This window comes from Zeus faber (genome assembly GCF_960531495.2).
Source record: "Zeus faber genome assembly, chromosome: 16".
NCBI lineage: Eukaryota > Metazoa > Chordata > Actinopteri > Zeiformes > Zeidae > Zeus > Zeus faber.
Genome location: NC_137202.1, coordinates 9,816,520 through 9,836,618, shown reverse-complemented (window position 1 = coordinate 9,836,618; position 20,099 = coordinate 9,816,520). Strand labels below are relative to the sequence as shown.

General features: G+C 42.4%; 1 protein-coding gene across 1 annotated transcript in view; it reads left to right on the top strand.

Moving 5' to 3' along the window:
- The window catches only part of kif20ba (kinesin family member 20Ba), a gene marked incomplete at its 5' end in the record, with an annotated part of 55,667 nt that extends 43,452 nt beyond the window's left edge, over positions 1-12,215 (top strand). The window contains 4 exons of the mRNA XM_080017059.1: positions 6,196-6,267; positions 6,781-6,865; positions 11,134-11,282; positions 11,760-12,215. Coding sequence (XP_079873185.1) covers positions 6,196-6,267; positions 6,781-6,865; positions 11,134-11,282; positions 11,760-11,840 — 387 coding nt within the window. The 3' untranslated portion in view covers positions 11,841-12,215. The remainder of the gene's footprint in view (positions 1-6,195; positions 6,268-6,780; positions 6,866-11,133; positions 11,283-11,759) is intronic.
- Between the last annotated feature and the right edge of the window lie 7,884 nt (positions 12,216-20,099).

Below are 20,099 nucleotides of genomic sequence, written 5' to 3'. Positions count from 1 at the left end.
GAGCTGCAGCAGTTCTTATACGAGTGCAACCTGCCAAAGTGGCTTTGCATCCCGCAGTGACTAAAGCCGCTGATGTTTCACATCAGGAGCTCCAAGTATTCACTTTTAATGTTTCTTTTGGACTGTATATAAAATATTAAATTACTTGTTATGAATAATGTTCCGAATGTACTGCAAGCAAGTCTGGCAGCTCATCTCATCTGAAGGCAATTGTTCTAACTACACTAACAGTTTTTGGCAATGAGAACAGTTGACATCTTCAGCTAATAACACCACTGTTTTTCAGTGTTTTAACAACCAGTGTACTACACATTATAAAAACAACACAGCTAGCCCTGCTGAAGTCCAGTAAGTAAATACCTGATGGCAGGCTTTAAAATGACACCATATACAGTCAAACAAATGCAAACTGAAATCTGAAACATCACACCCTGATGACTCAGTCGAGAAACATTGAAGCCTTTTTTCATTCAGCTCAATTTGAAGCTTTGAAACCATGTTGTTCATTGTTAGTAAAAAAGTGTAGGCCCGCATGAGTTCAGACCGTGGGCGTGTCATGGCTGTGTAGGCGCGAGGTCTAAACGGGCTCTGACAGCACCAGCGTTTTATTTTGAGTCTTTGCTTTGGTGATATTTCAATAATGAAGCTTGTGTGATAGGACTGCGCCCACTACATAGCTCCGCTGGCTTGACTTTTTCCTCTTCCTAGTCTGACAAAGGGAGGCTGCAGCACACCAGTTACAGGAAGAACGTCCCTCTAAAATCATCTGAGTTGTCACTCGTAATCCATGATGCAATTCATCTCATTAAATCAAAGGTTATGTTTTGGGTTTTTTTTGCATCAAAACCTTTCAATCATAGTTCTGAACTCAGATCAAACAGCATAATTACAGGAGTTGGAATTGTGCCTCCAATGGGGAAAGAACTTAAGCCTTTTAACAACTACAATAACTCCTTTAAGAAAACATGAAACAGAGAGTAGTGAAATGTCCCCGGTCAGTTGATGATCTCTCATATAGTGTTTTAACTGCAATAAAATATTTAAAATCACATTGCAGTACCTTAAGAAATAGCTGCAATAAAACTCAACCATCTATAAACTTCAGCATGGCGCGATACTTTGCTCTTGTTACATACTTAAGATGTTTGAAGACGGTTTAGATAATCTGCACTCTGGAACATATAAATAATATTTATGTTCCAGAGTGCAGCTCATCTAAACCGTCAGACATATTATGTCTGAGTGCTCAGATGGCTTCACCTGTTTATTGTGTGATGAGGACTAAATCACAAACCCAATTAGACCGCATTGAAGTTCGCTAAAAAGGTAAGGAGCAATTCTAACCCTGTTAATTCGGCTGCAATCTGTTAAAATAAGCTCTGTATGCAGATCAATGTTATGTACTGTGTTGTTTTGGAAACACTGAATCTATCATTTGAATATTCAACTGTACATCTTGACAGGTTGTATTAACAGTGTACTGGAAGTCCATGTTGGATTTAGTCATTTAACTGGATAAAGTAGCTCATTTCTAACCAATTTATTTTCTTTTCAAAGACCAAAAGTTTCAGGTGGACTAAAAGGAAAGCGTCACGTGAGGTATTTACTATATAATTTTATCTGATTCACATTTCAGTCGTCTGACATTTTCATCACAGCCATTATTAAACTCATCATCAAAGTAGCCTCACATCATTTACTTAGTTCTCATGGCCATCACGTATTCCTCTGGCTTCATCATTTTTTTGGTACCCATCAGGCTGGCAGTGCCTTGTAGTGCATCCAGATTTACATTCATAGTCATGTTTACTTCCATTTTGCCACCTCCTCCTAACAGAAACATGCTTCTGAGAGTTTGGACCAGCTTGACCAATGCTGATGTAGGAACTAAGTAATGCATTGTGATGCTTTTTTTTAAACACCAGGGGGTGTTTGCTCTGCACCCTGAGGCCATCTGCTTAACACCTGCTTGGTGTAGTGATTTGCCCCAAAACTCTTCATTGGTCTTTGTGGTCTTAACTTACATAATAATATCCTCGTGAATATCAGTCTCACACGGAAAAAAACGCCTGTCAAAGTGGCTGTAAAAGGATTTCATAGAATGCGCCTCCGTGTGAGTATCGTGTCCCGCTGGGCAGCTTGGGTACTAAATGAGCTTGAGAATTCCCCGTTATCCATCTGCATCCATCATGTTGAACAAGGTCATCACACCAGCAGTGTGACTCTGCAGCGCACGTAGCCTGCCGTCTGTGGAGTTTCTCACTCACTGACCTGGCAGCAGATTATATCAGCTATCACACACTCTCTCCGTCGTCTTCCTGAGTGGGGAAGGCTTGGATGTGTGATAAGCGTGTGTGTGTGTGTGTGTGTGTGTGCGCGCGTGCGTACACACACACACACACATAGGAAATCATGGGTTTTATTCTCCAATCGTTCTAACCTCTCTCTTACCTGTAGTCCTGCTCATCTCTCCTTATCACTCTCACCATCTTGTGCTCTGCCTTTGTCTGTTTACCTCCTTTTATTCACTCTGCCTATCTTTTTCCATCAGCCGCTCCTGCCGCTGGTAGACGGTATACGCCACAATGCCTGTCTCCCTCTTGCAAGGCTATCTACTCACCAGATAGCTCCTCAATGATTGATTGACCTACTTTTATTTTGGAGGACATTTCGATGTTGTCACGGTCCTGAAATCTTTCTGCGCCCCGTTCCAGACGGAGAAGCCTTTGTGACCAGAGATCTCGGGAAACCAATTTAAAAAGCCTGTTGATGACAGTTTTCAACACCAGAAAGTCCAGAGAAGAAACAAAGCTAACATCTGCTGATAGCTCCATCCCAGTGATGACACATTGTCAAAAGAAAGCATTGGCCATTAAAACACAGTGCAAGGTTTGCTTCGTCACATGACAAGGGGTAGGAATCTCTAAGCCCCGCATTTGATTCTATTCAATTTCAATTCATGGTGCCACAATGCAATTATCAGACACTCTCAATGCATCTTGATTTTTGATTTATATACATTATAAAAGTGCTGATCTATAAGGGCCGGATTAAAAAAAAGAAAGAAACCAAAAAAAACATACTAAACCTAAATGAAATAACACCAGTCATGAATTAATTTGTTTTGTGTTACCAATTACATTCATCTATTAGGATGAACATCAACATACATATATTGGCATTTTATACATAATGGGAATAGCTACCATCATTGCAGTATACCATCTGACGTGCATTCCAAAAATATTTTACAGAACAAATTCCATCTAATACTGAAACTGGAAAAAGTAGTTCAATTCAGTTGTGACTATTGTGGTATTTAATTTAAGCTGAGAATGGTTTCATAGCTTCCAAACAAATGATCAATATCACCAGTTTCAAACTGATTTAGAAATTTGTTTTTTATTATTATCATATTTTCTTTTTTATTTTTATTTTTATTTTTTTTTTTAATCCGGCCCCATAATGTAGTAGCCCTGTGTAGCCCTCAGTGTGCTGGCATTTTCTGATTTATAGCGACACTTCAAAATTCTCAACCAATCACACGCCACATCACACAATTTCCTTTATTATCGATCTCTATCTTCTTTTATCAGTTTCTCTCTTATCTCTCTCCCCCCATGACTTCTCTCGTTTTCGCCGCAGTCTGCTCTTTGTGCTTATCCCTAATTTTAATCTACTCATCCTCGCTTCTATTTCTCTTTAACTTCTCTTTATTTACCTTTTTACTTTTGTTTTTATCTCCACACTGGTGGGTTCTCTGTTTCAACACACACATACCCACCACATCATCTCTCATACTTATTTTCTTTACACACTTTACCCCCCCCACTTCTTTCTCTCTGCCTCACCCTCTCTAGCTCTCCGCCCTCAGACTATTTTTGTAGATGTTCAGTGAGTCACCGATGACTCCTCTGGTTTTGACCTTCCTCTGACATTTTGTTTAGTTGTACAGTGGAGCGCGGTGTGTCTCACATTCCTCCCACTCCCCGGCTCGGCTAATACGCACATTTGCCAACTCCTAACGGTCCCAAAACACACTGTGATTGGCCGGCAACAACAGGATGTTGTCCTGTGGCCATCAACCAGGGCACACGTGTTGACAGCAAATTATGCCACATTTACAACTTAATGTGTTTATATGCTTACTTGCTTATGCTTACAACACACAACACGGCGGACTACAACATCCCGGAACATATGGCAGTGGAAAACATATAATGCTGATCCTTCCATCCACTGTAATTCTATGAAATAAATGAAGTGATTCCTCCTGTTGAAAGATCTCGTCACGTGTGCCCCCCTGTCACCGATCAGTTGTGTACTGTGCAAACCACAAGACTGCAAGATTCCTGATCACTGGAAAAAAAGTTGTGTCGTGTGAACAGCACAGCGATCTGACGACTTTGAAAGTGGCGTAGTGTGCCCATGGCATAAGGCGGCGTTTGTGGCAAATATAACTTAATGACCGATGGAAAAACAACAGCTTAATAACCTCATATTATGGTGATGAGACAGACTGCTACATGCAGAATGCCTTCACCTGAAACCTCCTTACAGCCAAATATTTGGATTCATTTATTCTCTTCCCATGTGCCGAGGAATTTTAGAATTCAATTCAGAACGGGTAAAGTCGAGGGAATTAAAAAAAATACTTGTTGTGGTCTTGGAATATCATCCAATTCTGATTGTGTGCACTTGTGATCATTTTCCCTGCTTAGTTTTGTTCAGCGTTTTGCTGCCTGTGTGGGTTGTCAATAAGACACAGACAAATGAAGGATAACTATTCAGTGGAAAGTGTACATGTACAAAGAAAATGTTAACTGATCAGCTATACATGGCGTTTAAGCATTTAGGAGTATCTTGCGAAAAGCCGTAAAATTTAACCTTCCATGTACAGTTGGAATGCTGCCATAGCAGTTTGACACTAAAATAAACATGAAGCCAGCGCCTGCATGGTGCAGCTCATCACGCTGCTTTTAGGATGGCTGATCCTTGAGCAGTCTTTTCCATCTCGTTATACTCTTTCTGTCCATATCCTGCTGTCTCGCTCACTCTCTCTACAGTAGAAACCTGTGTTTAAAATAAATAATGTGAAAGGTTGGAAGGAATATTTTTACAAATGCCCCGGGGTGTCTCAACTGAAGGACATTTGGAAAGGGGAACTTGTTAATTAGTTCTTGCCCCCGTCCCGGTGTCTTCCAGGGACAGAACGATGGTTTCCCTTGTTGTCTTAAAGGGTCATTGCGGACGTTGTCGACCTGGAGCGCATTATCCTGTTTCCAAGGGTGGGGATCGTTTCTGAACAAAATCTAATCAGATGCTTCAGTGCAGCGCAGGGACGATCTCAGCGGCCAGGAATCGATTAATTGGAGCACACTGAGACAGGGCATTTAGACACAACACCAAAACGATCTCTTCATCATGCAAAACATTGACTTTTGTCACACTCAAAGTTCTGTTTGCGTTCTCAGTCTGCATCAGTTGCTTCTTGTTAACAAGCAGGAGGGAGAGAGGGAGCGAGAGAGAGAATCTGGGTGAGTTGGCTGGTGGGTTGTTTAGTTTTGGTGTAGTGTCCTCACTGAAGAGACAGGGGTGGAATTTTCCATTAAATGAATGGCTGATCCGCAAGATTTGAGGAGGAGGAAATCACAGAGCAGATGCAGCAATTGGCTGTTGGCAGGTGGTGAACAGCATTCCTTTCTAATGGTTATAATCAATCAGGATGGTAGATAGACTGGGCCCCGCAGCCCGACTGAAAGAGAGGAGTTTAAAACTGTTTCTGTATCTTCCATGTCTTCACTTCATCCAACTCCTCGCCTCGACATCCAGCCACCACCACTAGGGCTTGGCCATATTAGACGTCTTCACACCAAAGTGTTCTGGGGGACTCCCTGAGGGGAACTAGGAACTGGGGAGGGCCCCCAAGAACTAAATACTTTCAAGGGCTTTTTTTCTGGTTGTATTCGCACTGCACTGTAACCTTCAGTGACGTCAGCCAATGGGGTTTCAGCGTGAGTTCCGTGTTGTATTTAATCGATAACTTTCACTATATATCAGGTCCACAAGGTGTAATTTAAAAGTTTGTTCCGCCTTTCGTAAGGTACAGGCTTTTTTTGTTTCATTCAATTAATGTGGGTGTGGGTGTGTGTGTCTGTGTGTGTGCGTGTGCGTGTGTGTGTGTGTGTCCTTTAGGATGAGGTGGAAGCAGAAAACAGAAGAAACACCAGGACTAAAATAACCCCAAGGTTGAAACAACATAAGAAGGTGACATGAATACAGACACACACACATTCTTATAATTTTTCATTACCACATTTTTATTGATTTTATATATTTTATAAAATCAGAAAAGATACATACACATCACAATCATGTCATATACTGTATGCTGTATTTGCATGTTATCCATTAGATTAATAAATTATATTGCAAAATACCAATAGCGAACCAAACAGCTATTGACTATTCTCATATAAGCACATAACACACACACACACACACACACACACACACACACACACACACAGGGCAGAACATTTTTTTTTTTTTTTTTAGATTTTGTTGCCTCAAACTAACCATTAGAATAATAATTAGCACTCTCAACTTAGAAACTTGTGGCCACAAATTGAAAATGAATCTCTTCTTTGACACTTTGATATTCCGGTTGAATATCTTCTAGTTTTCCCTGGGCTGCATACTTCCTATAGACATATTTCCTGTGTGCCTACTCCCTGTATGCCTACTTCTTGAATTGTTTTGTGTCCCCATGACACCCAGAGCGGCGTGCGCAGCAGAAAGGAAGGGGCTCTCCAAAAGATCGGAGACTTCCTGCAGAGCTCCCCCACGCTGCTTGGCACCAAAGGTAAGTTCCCACGAGGCACCGGGGAGCACCGTTCGAGACCTTCGTATTGTGATGCACGTTTTCCACAATGTCTGAATAAATGATGATACGCACATGAGAGATGTGACCCAAATCTTCTCTCAATATGAGATGTGAAATATTTGACAAAGTTCTATCAGAAAGACCGGTTTGGTCTGGTGTTGCACTTTGCATTAACATTTATTTCAATGTGATGAGACTCTCTAACATAGGAGAGAGGGGGGGGGGGGGGACGTAAGAGTGAGACAGGGAGTTTGAGAGAGACATGGAGGTAGAGAGCGAGAGAGGCGTGGCGGTGGAGAGAGAGAGAGACAGGAAGGTAGACAGAAGACAGGGGGTTAGAGAGAGGGGGGCGTAGAGATAGCCAGGTAGGTAGAGAGATAGGGAAGTGCTGCAGGGAACATTTGCTTTGTTTTGAACTTGAAGGACCATTTTCTTCGGTATCAGATGAGATGAATATAAAGCAGCTTTCTCTGCCCGACGTGTCACATTCTGATTGTTATTGTTTGGTCAAATTGTGTCTGAGTGGAGGAGGTGGGGAAGGGATGAGATTGGAGTGGGTGGACCGAGGGAGACGCCATTGAATCCAAGGAGAGAGGGGGATATTAGGCAGCTAGGGTGTGTCTGTCACATATAGGGCCCTGACAGAGCGAACATGAACTCATCTTTAAATATTTTAATATCGTTTCAGATGGAAAAAAATCTGCAAACCTTATTTTAAGCTACATTTAAAATCATACAAATTAAAATGTGCATCAAAAGTCTCACTAACTAAATAAATCATAACTATGCGGCAGTCTTCATAATTATGTGGCATATCTAAGAGTATTTTGTATATTTACCAAAATTAAAATGTGCATCGTGGTCAAGGGACCCAAATTCAAGAAATACACCTTCCAGGATCAACCTAACCCAAGAGTTATTGAGTGATACTCCTTGTGTCTTTATGATGAGTAATATTAAAAACACAAAAACAAGATCTTAGTTTTAAATGCAGCTACTTTTTGAGCTGTACTTTAAACTATAACTAACTAACTACAAAGAAGCAAAACCTGGATAATCCCTTTTATTCAGCCCCAATGATGGAGCTGAGTGCAAATTTTTCTCACTCTTGAGAAAGAAACCGACCTGACCTGTGGTTCTGTAAGCCCTCCCTCTCCTCTCACTCAACATCCACTGATACGCAGCAGCGCACTGAGCGGTACTTTATTATCCACCGAGGTGTAACGCTGCATTGTGAGGTAAAATGGGAAGTGGGAGAGGTATAATAAAGCACATAAATGTGACCGTAATGTTAACATATCAAACGTGAGATGCACTGATCGATCGACCGGTGACCAGAATTGGTCGGATTTCACCGGTCGATCAGTGTCAGATATATTTTCAGATTCTGTGCCGGTCAAATATACACACCATATACTGTTCTCATGTAACTGTACTCCTAAAAATGCTCCAATACCCAAACCCAATACCAATGTAATTGCAACTTAGTTGCATAGTTGAGCCTCAAAAAAGAGAGAAAAAAAACTTCAAGGTCAACAAAGAAGATTCGATAAATTATTTATTTATACCCTGACGATATTCTATCATTGTGCAGACTGTATCTTTCGCTGTCACAGCAGAGCTCCGATCGTGATGAAAAGTTTGACTCTTTTTTTTGAGACTCGGTTTTTGACGAGTCACTTGGTTGGCACTTGATTCACTTGGTTTAACGCACGGTGAGGGAAGGAGGACTTCCAGTGAACAGAGAGTGAGAAGAGTCAGCCATTTATTTAATTTGTTTATTTTTTTGTTATGATTGCAATTTATTTGCAAAGTACCATATAAATATAATGTAAATGTATACTACTCTAAATGTACACCTACTCAAACTCAGTGAGAGCAACAGGTTGAATTATACTGAAAGTTGGTGACAGTCCCATGTTCAATTTAATTGGAACTCAGTGACAGTTTCATGTTCTGTTATTGTTCCATGGTGAAAAGTGAACAATAATGAACAGTGTCAAAATCAGCAATATCACTACTGTGGTAACCGAAAATTGGAGTGTAGTCCGTAGGTGCAGCTGTCCAATCATGTGATCATGATCAGATCACATGATGTATTTGTCATCGACGTACTGCAGATTGCAAATTGGAATCTGCAATGTCAGACTTAAAAATCAGGAATCTGAATTGGCCAAGAACATTTCAATCGGTGCATCTCTAGTTGTTAAACATGTTGAGTAACTTTACAAGCTGATGCATTTCAAGAGGTAAATCCTCATCATATAAACGACTATATATAGTTAGCCGTAGTATCTCGCATACGATGTGATGATCCTCGTTACGAGACGGCTGCGGTGTAAATAACTGATGGAGCCATTTAGCTGCAGGAACTCAAACCCCACAGAGACTCCCTGTTACACCGTTGTGGTACTTAAAATATTTCCCAGGGTTGACAGGTCTGTGAATAGTTTCTTTCTCTATTTTTCTTTCCCCTTTCCCCCTCTCCCTCCGCTCTGAAGGTCTCATTGACATTCCCTCCGGAACAGCGTTATTGAGGATTAAAGCAGCAGTATCATTGTGCTATGAGACGCTCGGACACAGTGGAGTTATTACCCCGGAGGCTCCAATAAGCTGCTCCTAATAAGATGTCCGCCGGTGCACGTTGCAGCGCTCGCGCCGCTTCACTTCTCAGTCCCGCGGCCATGGCACATTTTCAAGGTCACCGGAGACTCTGAAGCGCACGCGGGTTTTGGACACCGAAAGAGTCAATGTTTTGTTTCACGGCTTTCCAGAGAGACAAACTTTGCCTTTTGGAAAGCTGATGTTCCCGTCAAGGTCGACCACCTCGTTAAGATAAGTCCGACCTCAATAGACGTCAGTTCCAAAATAGCGAAACTTTTAAGGTCAGTAGGACGCAGATCCCCTAAAGTTGCAAATATGGCAAACTTTACAAGTTCTCATGTGGAGACTGGAGACACATGTACACAACTTGGCATCCCTGGTTGGGACTTTGAAAGTGGTCAGATGGCTGTTCACACTACACAACTTTCTGTCCTGTGACCAGGAATCCTACAGTCTTGTGGTTTTCACACTACATGACTGAGCAGCGACAGGGCGTCAACACAAAACAAGATCTTTCTGAAGAATTGACACGATACCATGCGCGGGGCAGGATTATTTATTGTTTATTATATTCTCGATCACTGTAAAAAAATAAAATAAAATAAAAGAATTCTAATAAAAATATATTAAAAAGCTAGAGAATAAAAGTAAAATAGATATGTTGTGTGTTTCTGGCTGCTGCTCCGGTGCACTCCCGGCTCTCCTTCTCGACTCCTCCCCTCCCCCCTCATCCCGTCTCTGCTCTCATTGGCTGTAGCTCATTGCGTGACTCCCGAGTCGAGCCCGACACGACCAGATATTAAAGCTGCTTGATATCTTGCCGGCGTCGGTGAGCGCTCGGATCAAGTCGTGAGCAGTTCACGCCGCGCGCTCGCGTCGTTCTCGGGTGCGCGCCGTGATGTGCCGCCGATCCGGGGCTTTGTGGAAAATCTGGCCAGAATCGCGCAGTCTGAACCCGGCGTAAAAACCAGTTTTTTGGGGTTTTTTTTCTCATTCATTTATTTGCTCCTGGTCCCCAAAATGTTCACGCGATGATAAATGTTGTATCTGGAGTGGCTAAACTGTTTGGATAACCAGCGTCCGTTAGATCCGGGCAGCGGGGTCAGGCGACCAGAACGGTGACGGCTCGCTGCCGAGGTGGAGCACAGTGGTCCTTTATTGCGCCACTTTTGACAGGATGAATGGATGGAGGTGTGTGGAGGGGTTGCTTCATGGGATGATGGCACAGGTTACCGCAGATGCAGCTGTTCATTTTACTACACAGAGGATGTCAAGTTTATTAGTTTAGTGTCCCCACAGTGGTCCAATAAAGTATCAGTTCAAAATCCCCCCTCTCTCTCGCTCGCTCTCTCTCCCTTACTTTAGCCAAGTTAGTTTCTCTGTCCCTCTTTTGTTTTCCTCTGTGATTATTTTATTTATATTTTTCTTCCGAAGGTGGTGCCCTTGTTGTTTTCATCCTGTTTAGATCAGAATTTTTTTTTTTTTAATTAGTCAAAGTTCATTCCACTTTAGAACCATTTCATTTAAATCTCTTTTTGAGCAAGTAATGTCTCTCTTTCTATCAAAGAAGGTAATCCCTCTCTCTCTCCCTCCCTCTATCTCTCGCTCTCTCTCTCGTTCTCTCTTGTTCCCTCTCTCTCCAGCTAAGAAGGTGATGGGCCTGATGAGCGGTCAAAGTGAAGACCGAGCGGCAGGGAATTCCTCCTCCTCCTCCTCTCTGCGTGTGAAGAAGAGCAAGAAGAAGCTCTACAGACCGGAGATTTCCTCACCGATGGAGTTGCCGTCACACAATGTCCGTCTCAGACACGCACTCTTCAAAAACAGCACGTAGACAACCGCAGCCCGTTCACAACGCTTCACAGAGCACATGCACATGCACCAGCACTGATTCAGGAATCAGAAATGAGTCCGATATGAGGCTACAACAGAGCGTCGGTGTCATAGAGCGTCCTCAAAAGTTGGAAAAACTCCAAAGTTTTAAGGAAAACAAACCTGACGCACGGATATCATGTCGGATGTTCGCCTCCTTTGATGACTCAGACTTTGAAGCTCTGTTTACTCATGAATTTCACCCTCATTAATGTAATTACAACACTCTGTCATGCAATAATATAACGCACCAATTTAATAGCAAAATATTTTGCGATGGTGCTATGCTGATTTGGTTTGGGACGTACTAAAAACCCTCCGTTTTGATATAGTATGCTAGTATGCAATTTTGGACGCAGCAGCAGCTTTGCTCAATGGAGTTTCTGGGACTCTCTTTCAGATCATCACCAGCGAGGTGGAGGAGAAGGACAGCGACCACCTCATCATCAAGAGACAACTGCGATCCAGGACGGCCAAGTGAGGGACGAAGCTGATGCTATTTTTAAATTTTTAAGTTCAGAGAGATGTTCTATGTTCCTAGAGAGAGAATAGCAGTTTGACACTTCACCGCTGTTGGACTGATGTGTGTTGCTTGTACTTTGTATTTCCACCTTAACCGCTGCTCCCCTTGCCTCCAGTTCACCCGTATAAAAAAATGTCTGCTGTTGTTGCAGCTGAAGATACTGTAAATCTATATTTGACGTCTTACTGTGGAATGTTGTTATCCAAATCAATTGCACTTTTGTAATGTTTTTTAACTGTTTTCAGATTTTCTTTGAATGTGTGTGAGATTTATTAATCCGCTCATACTTAAATAAATTGTAATTCTTAGTCCTTTTTAAAGGTGTACACATAATGTTAGTGACATGTTCTTTTAGATTAGTGTTAAATTCTGTGTGAAGCCAGCACCGTCAACAATGCTGGTTTCAGATACTATGTTATATTATATATTATAATATATATTATATAATATCTATATATATATAATATGTATTATATCGATTATATTATAATATCATGTTATACGAAATTTTATGATTGATCTCAACATGGTTCTGAAGTTCAGCCTAAACCCTGTGATGCTACATCACTGGACAGCGCATGGACTAAATAAAACCAGTGGATTCTCTCAAGTTCAGAGGTCGTTCTCCCACCATGCTGGATTATGTTCAGGATGACAATTCGGAATAATTCTGACGACCTCTTCGACCTTGACACTTATTCACGTGCCACTTTACAGTTAGTTGAAGTTAATCTCCCTCTTTGGGGAACAAAAGGGCTGCCACGCGAGATGATTGGTCCGCTGTGGCTTTCATGTTTAAAGCCGCTGCTGTGACACTGTAGAGTCCACAGTCATTTGTTTGGGCTAAAACGTCAAATCAGAACTTTGAGGCTACAGCTCCGAAGTTCGGGCTTTGGCTTGTCTCGTACGTCACTCACTTGCCTTTTTCGTCTGAGGTGATTCTCACTGCCAGGTTGCTTGAGAGTCCTCATCTGGAATATTCCCCCTGCCCGGTCGCCACGTGTGAATAGAACAATGCCCTGCTTCACATGAACATAAAGTACATAAAGTTTATTTTCTGGTACACTTTAAGCTCGCCTTCATGTTTCGTCTTGAATAGGTAATGGCCCACTTTGGAGGCCACACCTCCAAAACGCCACTAAACACTACTTATAGGAAAGCTGGCGTTTTTTGTTTTTTCTTCTCATTTGATTTGATTTTTTTATAACTCAATTTGAACAATTTTCTTAACCAATCGTTGGCAGCCGAGTCGTCTCCCATTGATCGCTCAAAAAATTGTAACCAAACCAATTTTTTTTTTTTTTTTTTAACCAAAAAAAAGATTCTTGGGTTAAAAATACTGGAGTTTTACCTGATGCCAGCTCTCCCTGTATGCTGTGACTGCTGTACATTATATTTATATTACAAATTGCTAATTGTGCAGTGTCTATTTTGCTTCCGTATTGTATTGTGCCCTCTTAATCTCTTCACCCTGTATCGCCGATTCTATTTGTATTGTTGACAGTTTGTGAGTTCAACTAGAAATATTTCCCCAGAGCGGCCTGGCTGTTTGTACTGTTGTAGATTAATCAAATAAAGACAGAGCTGACTCCCTGATCTGTCATCTAATGTGTCTCATATTGTGTATATTGGGGGGGCTGACTGAGTGTCTCTGAGTTACGCATGGAGGAAAATAAATATATTAAAATACATCTACGATAAAAGTGCTTTAGGGTCACACGAAAATATTAGTACCCCTGTGAATATGCTCGGAATTCTGATCCTGACCTGGGCGAGCAGCGTATTCAACGCGGGGAGGGAAAATAAATAATAGATAAATAGATCGACCCGGGGAGGGGGTACCTCCACCCGCACCGCGGCCGCCTGCAACCGTTAAGCAGCAGACGGTACAGCGCAGGGAGGGAAACAAATTAATATAGATAAGTTCATGCGCCGTTCACGCGCTTGTTTTAGATTACTCTGATTGGGCTCGGCCCAATAAAAATAAGCACATGCTAAACAGGGCAGCTTGACACTGGTCCACGGCCCGGTGGTTGGGAACCCCTGTGTTAAAGTATTCAGAAACTGTTCAAAACAAACTTGGTAGATCGTTCTCGGGTGTTTTGTGATGTACTGAATAAGTAAAGAGTTTACGAGTGATTCTGAATACCTCAGTCAACACACGCTACTTCACTACACATTACAGTACATTGCTTTAAAACAGGGTTCTCAAACACCACACTCTAGTGAATTGACGAATAAGATAAAGATAAGATAAAAATACTTCCCCAAAGGGGAATTCCAGTGTTGCAGCAGCAATAACATGCAGTACATGACAAAATGCACATCATTTACAAAAACAAAATGAGGTAGGTTTTTTGAATTAATTACTATATATATATATATATATATATATATATGCACACACACTCACTACTCACAAAAAGTGAGGGATATTTGGCTTTCGGCTGAAATTTATGGAAAATGTAAAAAGTTCACACTACAGTGATATTATATCATGAAAGTAGGGCATTTAAGTAGAAGCATGCAATGGTGATTTCCTCATCTCAAGCAATTTATTGAAACAAAAGCCAACAACAGTGGTGGGTTCACCACAACAAAAAATGTCAATGTCTCAATAACTTGTCATGTGCCCTTGAGCATCAATTACAGCTTGACAACAACTTCTTATGCTGTTCACAAGTCGACTTATTGTCTGCTGAGGCCTGGCCCCCCCACTCTTCTTGAAGGGCAGTCCTCAGGTCATTGAGGTTCTGGGGTATAGATTTTCTATGGGATTCAGGTCTGGAGAAAGTGCAGGGCACTCCATTTGAGGTACCCCAGTCTCCAGCAGCCGTTCCCTAATGATGCGACCTCGATGAGCTGGAGCATTGTCGTCCACGAAGATGAAATTAGGCCTGTGTTGTTCATGCAGGGGCACAATGACTGGATTAATGATGTTATTCAGGTAGTTTGGGCAAAGTGTAGGGGAGTTCTGTATTGACTAGACACACCTGCCCACACTAACACCACCACCACCTCCAAAGACTCGTCTGGTGACAACAGTGGCTCATGCAAAGCGCTCTCCTTGACGTCTCCAACATCGTTGGCGGCCATCATTTCTGCTCAACGTGAATCGACTTTCATCAGAGAACAGCACTGAGACCACTGGTCCCTCGTCCAGCATAAATTCTCCCTGGCCCATGCAAGACCATGATGCTTGTGCCTGGTGGTGTGGTCAGGTACCCGTGCAGGTCGTCTAGCACGCAGACCACGCTGATGTCAACGGTTTTGAATGGTCTGACGTGACACTTGGGTGCCTCTCACCTCCCTTAAATGTGCCTGGAGTTGAGTGGCATTCATCATCTGGTTCCGCAGGGCACTGTTCACAATGAAGCGGTCATCAGTGTGGGATGTGGCCAAAGGACGTCCACTTCTATGCCTTTCTGTGACTCTTCCAGTCTCTGTATCTCTGTTGCAACCTGCTGATGACACTCTGTGACACTCTAAGTTCAGTGGCCACTTCCCTCTGAGAACATCCTGTTTGAAGCCTCACAATGGCGAGGTACTGTTGATCAGTTGTTAGGTGTCGTCTTGGTCTCATGATGCCAACATGTGAACAGCATGATGAAGAGGACTGTTTAAATACCAATTCAAATTGAACAAGTTAAATGTATTGGTCGATTCATGGATCAAACATCTGTTGTGAATTTTGCCCTTCAGCTCCTTGTAAGAGAACAGCAAGTTGTGCAAAAAGTACTGAAACATTGAACAGTTGGACATGTGCATTCAAAAGTTTAGAGAAGGTCAAATTAAGTTTACCTGTAAAGGTGCATTTTAGGTTCATCCTGAAATTTCACCCGAAAGCCGAATATCCCTAACTTTTTGTGAGTAGTGTGTGTGTATATATATATATATATATATATATATATATATATATATATACTGTGTGTGTATATGTATATATATATATATATATATATATATATATATATATACTGTGTGTATATGTATATATATATATATATATATATATATACTGTATATATGCACACATACATACACATACACATATAAAAGAACTACTGTACTATATTAAAACAAAAACAATAAAATAGAATTTACCTTAGTGCAAGGTACAGCTTAAAAGTGGAAATTAAATGTGAAGTAAATGTAAAATGTGCCTTGTGCAATGTCATTCAGAGGAGGAGTTTTCTCTCCTGGCGCAGGGGGGAGTCATTGTAGGTGGCTATTACGGTGGGCTGGAATGACCTCCTGTAATGGTCCTTATTGCAGCGGAGCTGAAGGAGACACTGTTTTCTGACCAGTCGGTGCTCAGCGTTGTATATTATGCTGAGCAGCATGTGCAACATCCTTGTCTCCACAACCAGCTCTAGGGGCTCCAGAGCAGCCCCCAGCAGAGAGCCTGCCTTCTTTATCAGTTTGTTCAGTTTCTTGGAGTCGCTGGCTCTGATGCTGCTGCCCCAACAGATGACTGCAGCGAAAATTGCACTTACCACAACGGACTGGTAGAAGATATCCAACATCTTTCTGCACACGCTGAAGGACCTGAGCTTCCTCAAGAAGTAGAGTCTGCTCTGTCCCTTCCTGTAGACCGCCTCAGTGTTTCATTTCCAGTCCAGTCTGTTGTCCAGGTGAACGCCCAGGTACCTGTAACCCTCCACTACGTCCACCTCCTCTCCCAGGATGGAAATGCTGTTCGGCTTAGTCCTGGTCCTCCTGAAATCCACAACCATCTCCTTCGTCTTGGTCGCATTTAAGAGCATGTGGTTGTTTCCTCACCATGCCACAAAGCGGTCCACCAGTCCCCTGTACTCAGTCTCCTGTCCACCAGCGATATACCCCCCACGACTGCAGAGTCATCCGAAAAGTTCTGCCGATGATAGGACTCCGAGTTGTATTGGAAGTCTTAGGAACACAGGCTAAAGAGGAAAGGTAAGAGTTGCTCCTGCGTTGCCTACCACCCGCTCAGACACGCATTCCCTCAGCCGCAGCTGCAGCAGTGCAGGCTGGATCGTGTTGAAAGCGCTGGAGAAATCAAAAAACACGTTCCTCACAGTGCTGCCTGCTTTGTTCAGGTGAGAGTTGCCTCGCTGAAGCAGGCGGATGATGGCGTCTTCGACTCCAACCTTAGGGTGGTAGGCAAACTGCACTGGGTCCAGAGAGGTGCTCACCTGAGGTGTGAGACGGGCCAATATCAGTTTCTCCAGGACTCCCATGATGTGTGATGTTACGGCAACCGGTCGGTAGTCATTGAGGGCAGATGGAGAAGACTTCTTAGGCTGCTTACCATCCGGTATCCGCCCCATATATTAAAGTTGTAGTTGTTTGTTATATTCTATTTTCTTCTGTTTTGGATTCTGAAAAGATCAAGTAAAAATGCGTGGATAAATTGAGCATTTAGAATTTTAACTTGCAAGAAAGATCTTTCAGTATACTATATAAACATGTACCGGGCTGCATTAAATTGTCTTGTGGGCCATATGTGGCCCCTGGGTCTGTGGTTTGAGACCCCTGTTTCCAAGGGTTAATAAGATTTCTGCTGATTATTGTTGGTACGTTCTCTAATCAGGACTTTGGATCCGCCCTGTACGAACTTCAAGCAAAGTTTTCTTCACTTGATGTTTTCATGTCCTGCACTCGCCTCATGATCACAAACCCCGCTCCGCTGCACCTGCTATTGTCTGATATCGGGGTGTGTATGGAAAATGACACGCCTATAACTCCTCACGCTCAATTGTACGACGTACAGGATAAAAGCGCAGATGGCGTGAAAATATTGAAGGGGTAAAAAAAGTGAAGCAATTTGCGCTCCGCCTGTGGCGTTCTGTTTTTTCCTGAGTGACAGAGATTGCGGTAGTTGCAGGCTGCTCAAAGCCACTCTCCTCTGAAGCTGGAGTCTGTTTTTCTGCCTGTTGTTAATTCTGCTTATGCAAGCTTTTATTGTCCCGGTGTGGCTGAGGCGGCGGCCACTTCTTTAATTGGATTTGCTTCAGCATCTGTCTTTTTTTTTTTCACTGAGTTATTTTGCCCTCCTCCATTGCCCGCTTCCTTTATGTGTGGGCTGTAATTTCAGATCAGACTCAGGTCAAAGGTAATGCAGCCATTTTCCGCTAAACTAATTACTCTCATTAAGTTTGTTTTCTGCTGTCCGTCTTTTGTCACCTGGATGTTTCACTCTGCAGCAGCACACCTCTTTTATCTTACCCGTATGGAAGTGCCACTATATAGTATTATTCCTATTAGATGTGCTGTGGAAATTTTGAAGAATTTGGGATGTAACTGTAAACCTATGAATATGAAAAAAATGGCTCCATACTGATCATATTGAATGTATGATATATTTTAAACAAATTTTACTTTATTATTATTATTGGAAATATATTAAATCAAACATCAATATATCAGTCCTACAAATCTCCCACGACCCCGTGTGCATATCAGGTGACCCCACATGGGATCACAACCCTTAGGTTTGGATTGTCTGCCCTTTTGTAACACCATAGTAATACTGTGTCTTCTAATGGTATTTCCACAGTCAATCCTTGAATAGTAAATGGTGATACTGGTGCCTTTGTGGACATTTATGGGAATATTTGTTTCACCTATTTTCAGCACAGTACAGCAGCATGTTGGCTTTTCTTTTTTTATGTTTACAGTTACATCCAAACGTATGGTGGCCCTGAGAGCTCAACGCACTGCAACCTGAGAAAACACATGCAAATAGACAAAACACAAACGCATTAACAGAAAACACAACCACATTAGCAGAAAACACAAACGCATTAACAGAAAACACAAACGCATTAACAGAAAACACAACCGCAGAAAACACAAACGCATTAACAGAAAAAACAAACAAATTAACAGAAAAAACGAACACAAGACCACATTACCAAAGGAGCCACACCCGACACACTGATTTATTTGCAATAAAATGTATTAAACTAAATTATTTAGTGTCTGTAATTATATATAAGAATTTATAAAAGTATATAAGTTTATACAAATTTATACCTGGAGGCGCAACTATCACCAGATCAGTCGCGTCACATCCGCTTCCTCCATTCAATTACTAGATAGAAAAAAAAAAACCCTTTATGTCATTCCACAGTTTTTATTTGAGCCATTTAAGTGCGATGTTCCAGAGAAAACGCCTTCTACCGGCTCCGTGATAGTGCGGTGAAGTTCGCCGACGAATCTTTTGGCAGAAGTTTGCGTAAAAGTAGCTGCATCCCAAACCTGTGTCCTGCTCGGCCGCCCCCTCGCTCGCTGCTCCCATGGAGGAGAGGCGCCTTGGAACGGCTGATCTTCTTTGGCATCTTTACACGTTCTTGCCCGCAGCAAAATCACATTTGTTATCTTCAGCCAGCACGTTCTTAGTAAATGCATCATCGGGTCCCTCTCGGTAAAAATAGCAGCATAGTAACAACAACATAATAGCAACACCTCCGTGCAAGGTGTTGGCGCCGCATCCAGACTGAGCGTTGCCACCCGAACGTTCTTATTTTCTGGCCATGAGTCACCAAGAGAAAACCTTGCTTCCTCATTTCCCATTTCACTCCTTCTCTTTTCTCCTGCACGTAAAAGGGCGTCCGGCTGCATATTGGTCATTTTTGGGGAGTTTTTACCTCCGTCCCTGACCAACTGACAAGTCGGAGTCCTAACATGGCCTAACACGACCTGCGAGGGAGATAAGCAGATCGAGAGACAGACGGGGAGGCGGAGAGAGACGAGGGAGGTACAGAGAGAGAGAGACAGGCATGGTGAGAGACAGAGACGGGGAGGTTGCTGAGAGAGAGATGTGGGGATAGAGAGAGGGAGACAAGGAAGGTGGAGAGAATGAGGTGCGGCATGGTTTTGATTTTTTCCGTTTCTTCCCAACTTTGGCCGATTCAATTCATAAACAGTGTTTAAAGTTGTGCAAAACATAACATTTCTGATTTAAATTGAATTTCTGCCTAAAGGAACACTGTCACCTTTTTTACTTTAAAATTACACCTTTCCAAAAAAACGCGGGAAAAGTTTGTTGCGCTTTACAGCACGACGTCACTTCCTTGATGTTTGCTCCGGCAATTACAGTTGTTGTTTTTTTTGCCTGGTAAAATGTATAAAAATAAGAAAAAGATCAATTATAAACTTGTCCGGTAATAATGCTCATACATAACGTAGCCGCTCCGCCTCCCCTCGGCGTGGATGGGACCGGCCGGTGGTGCC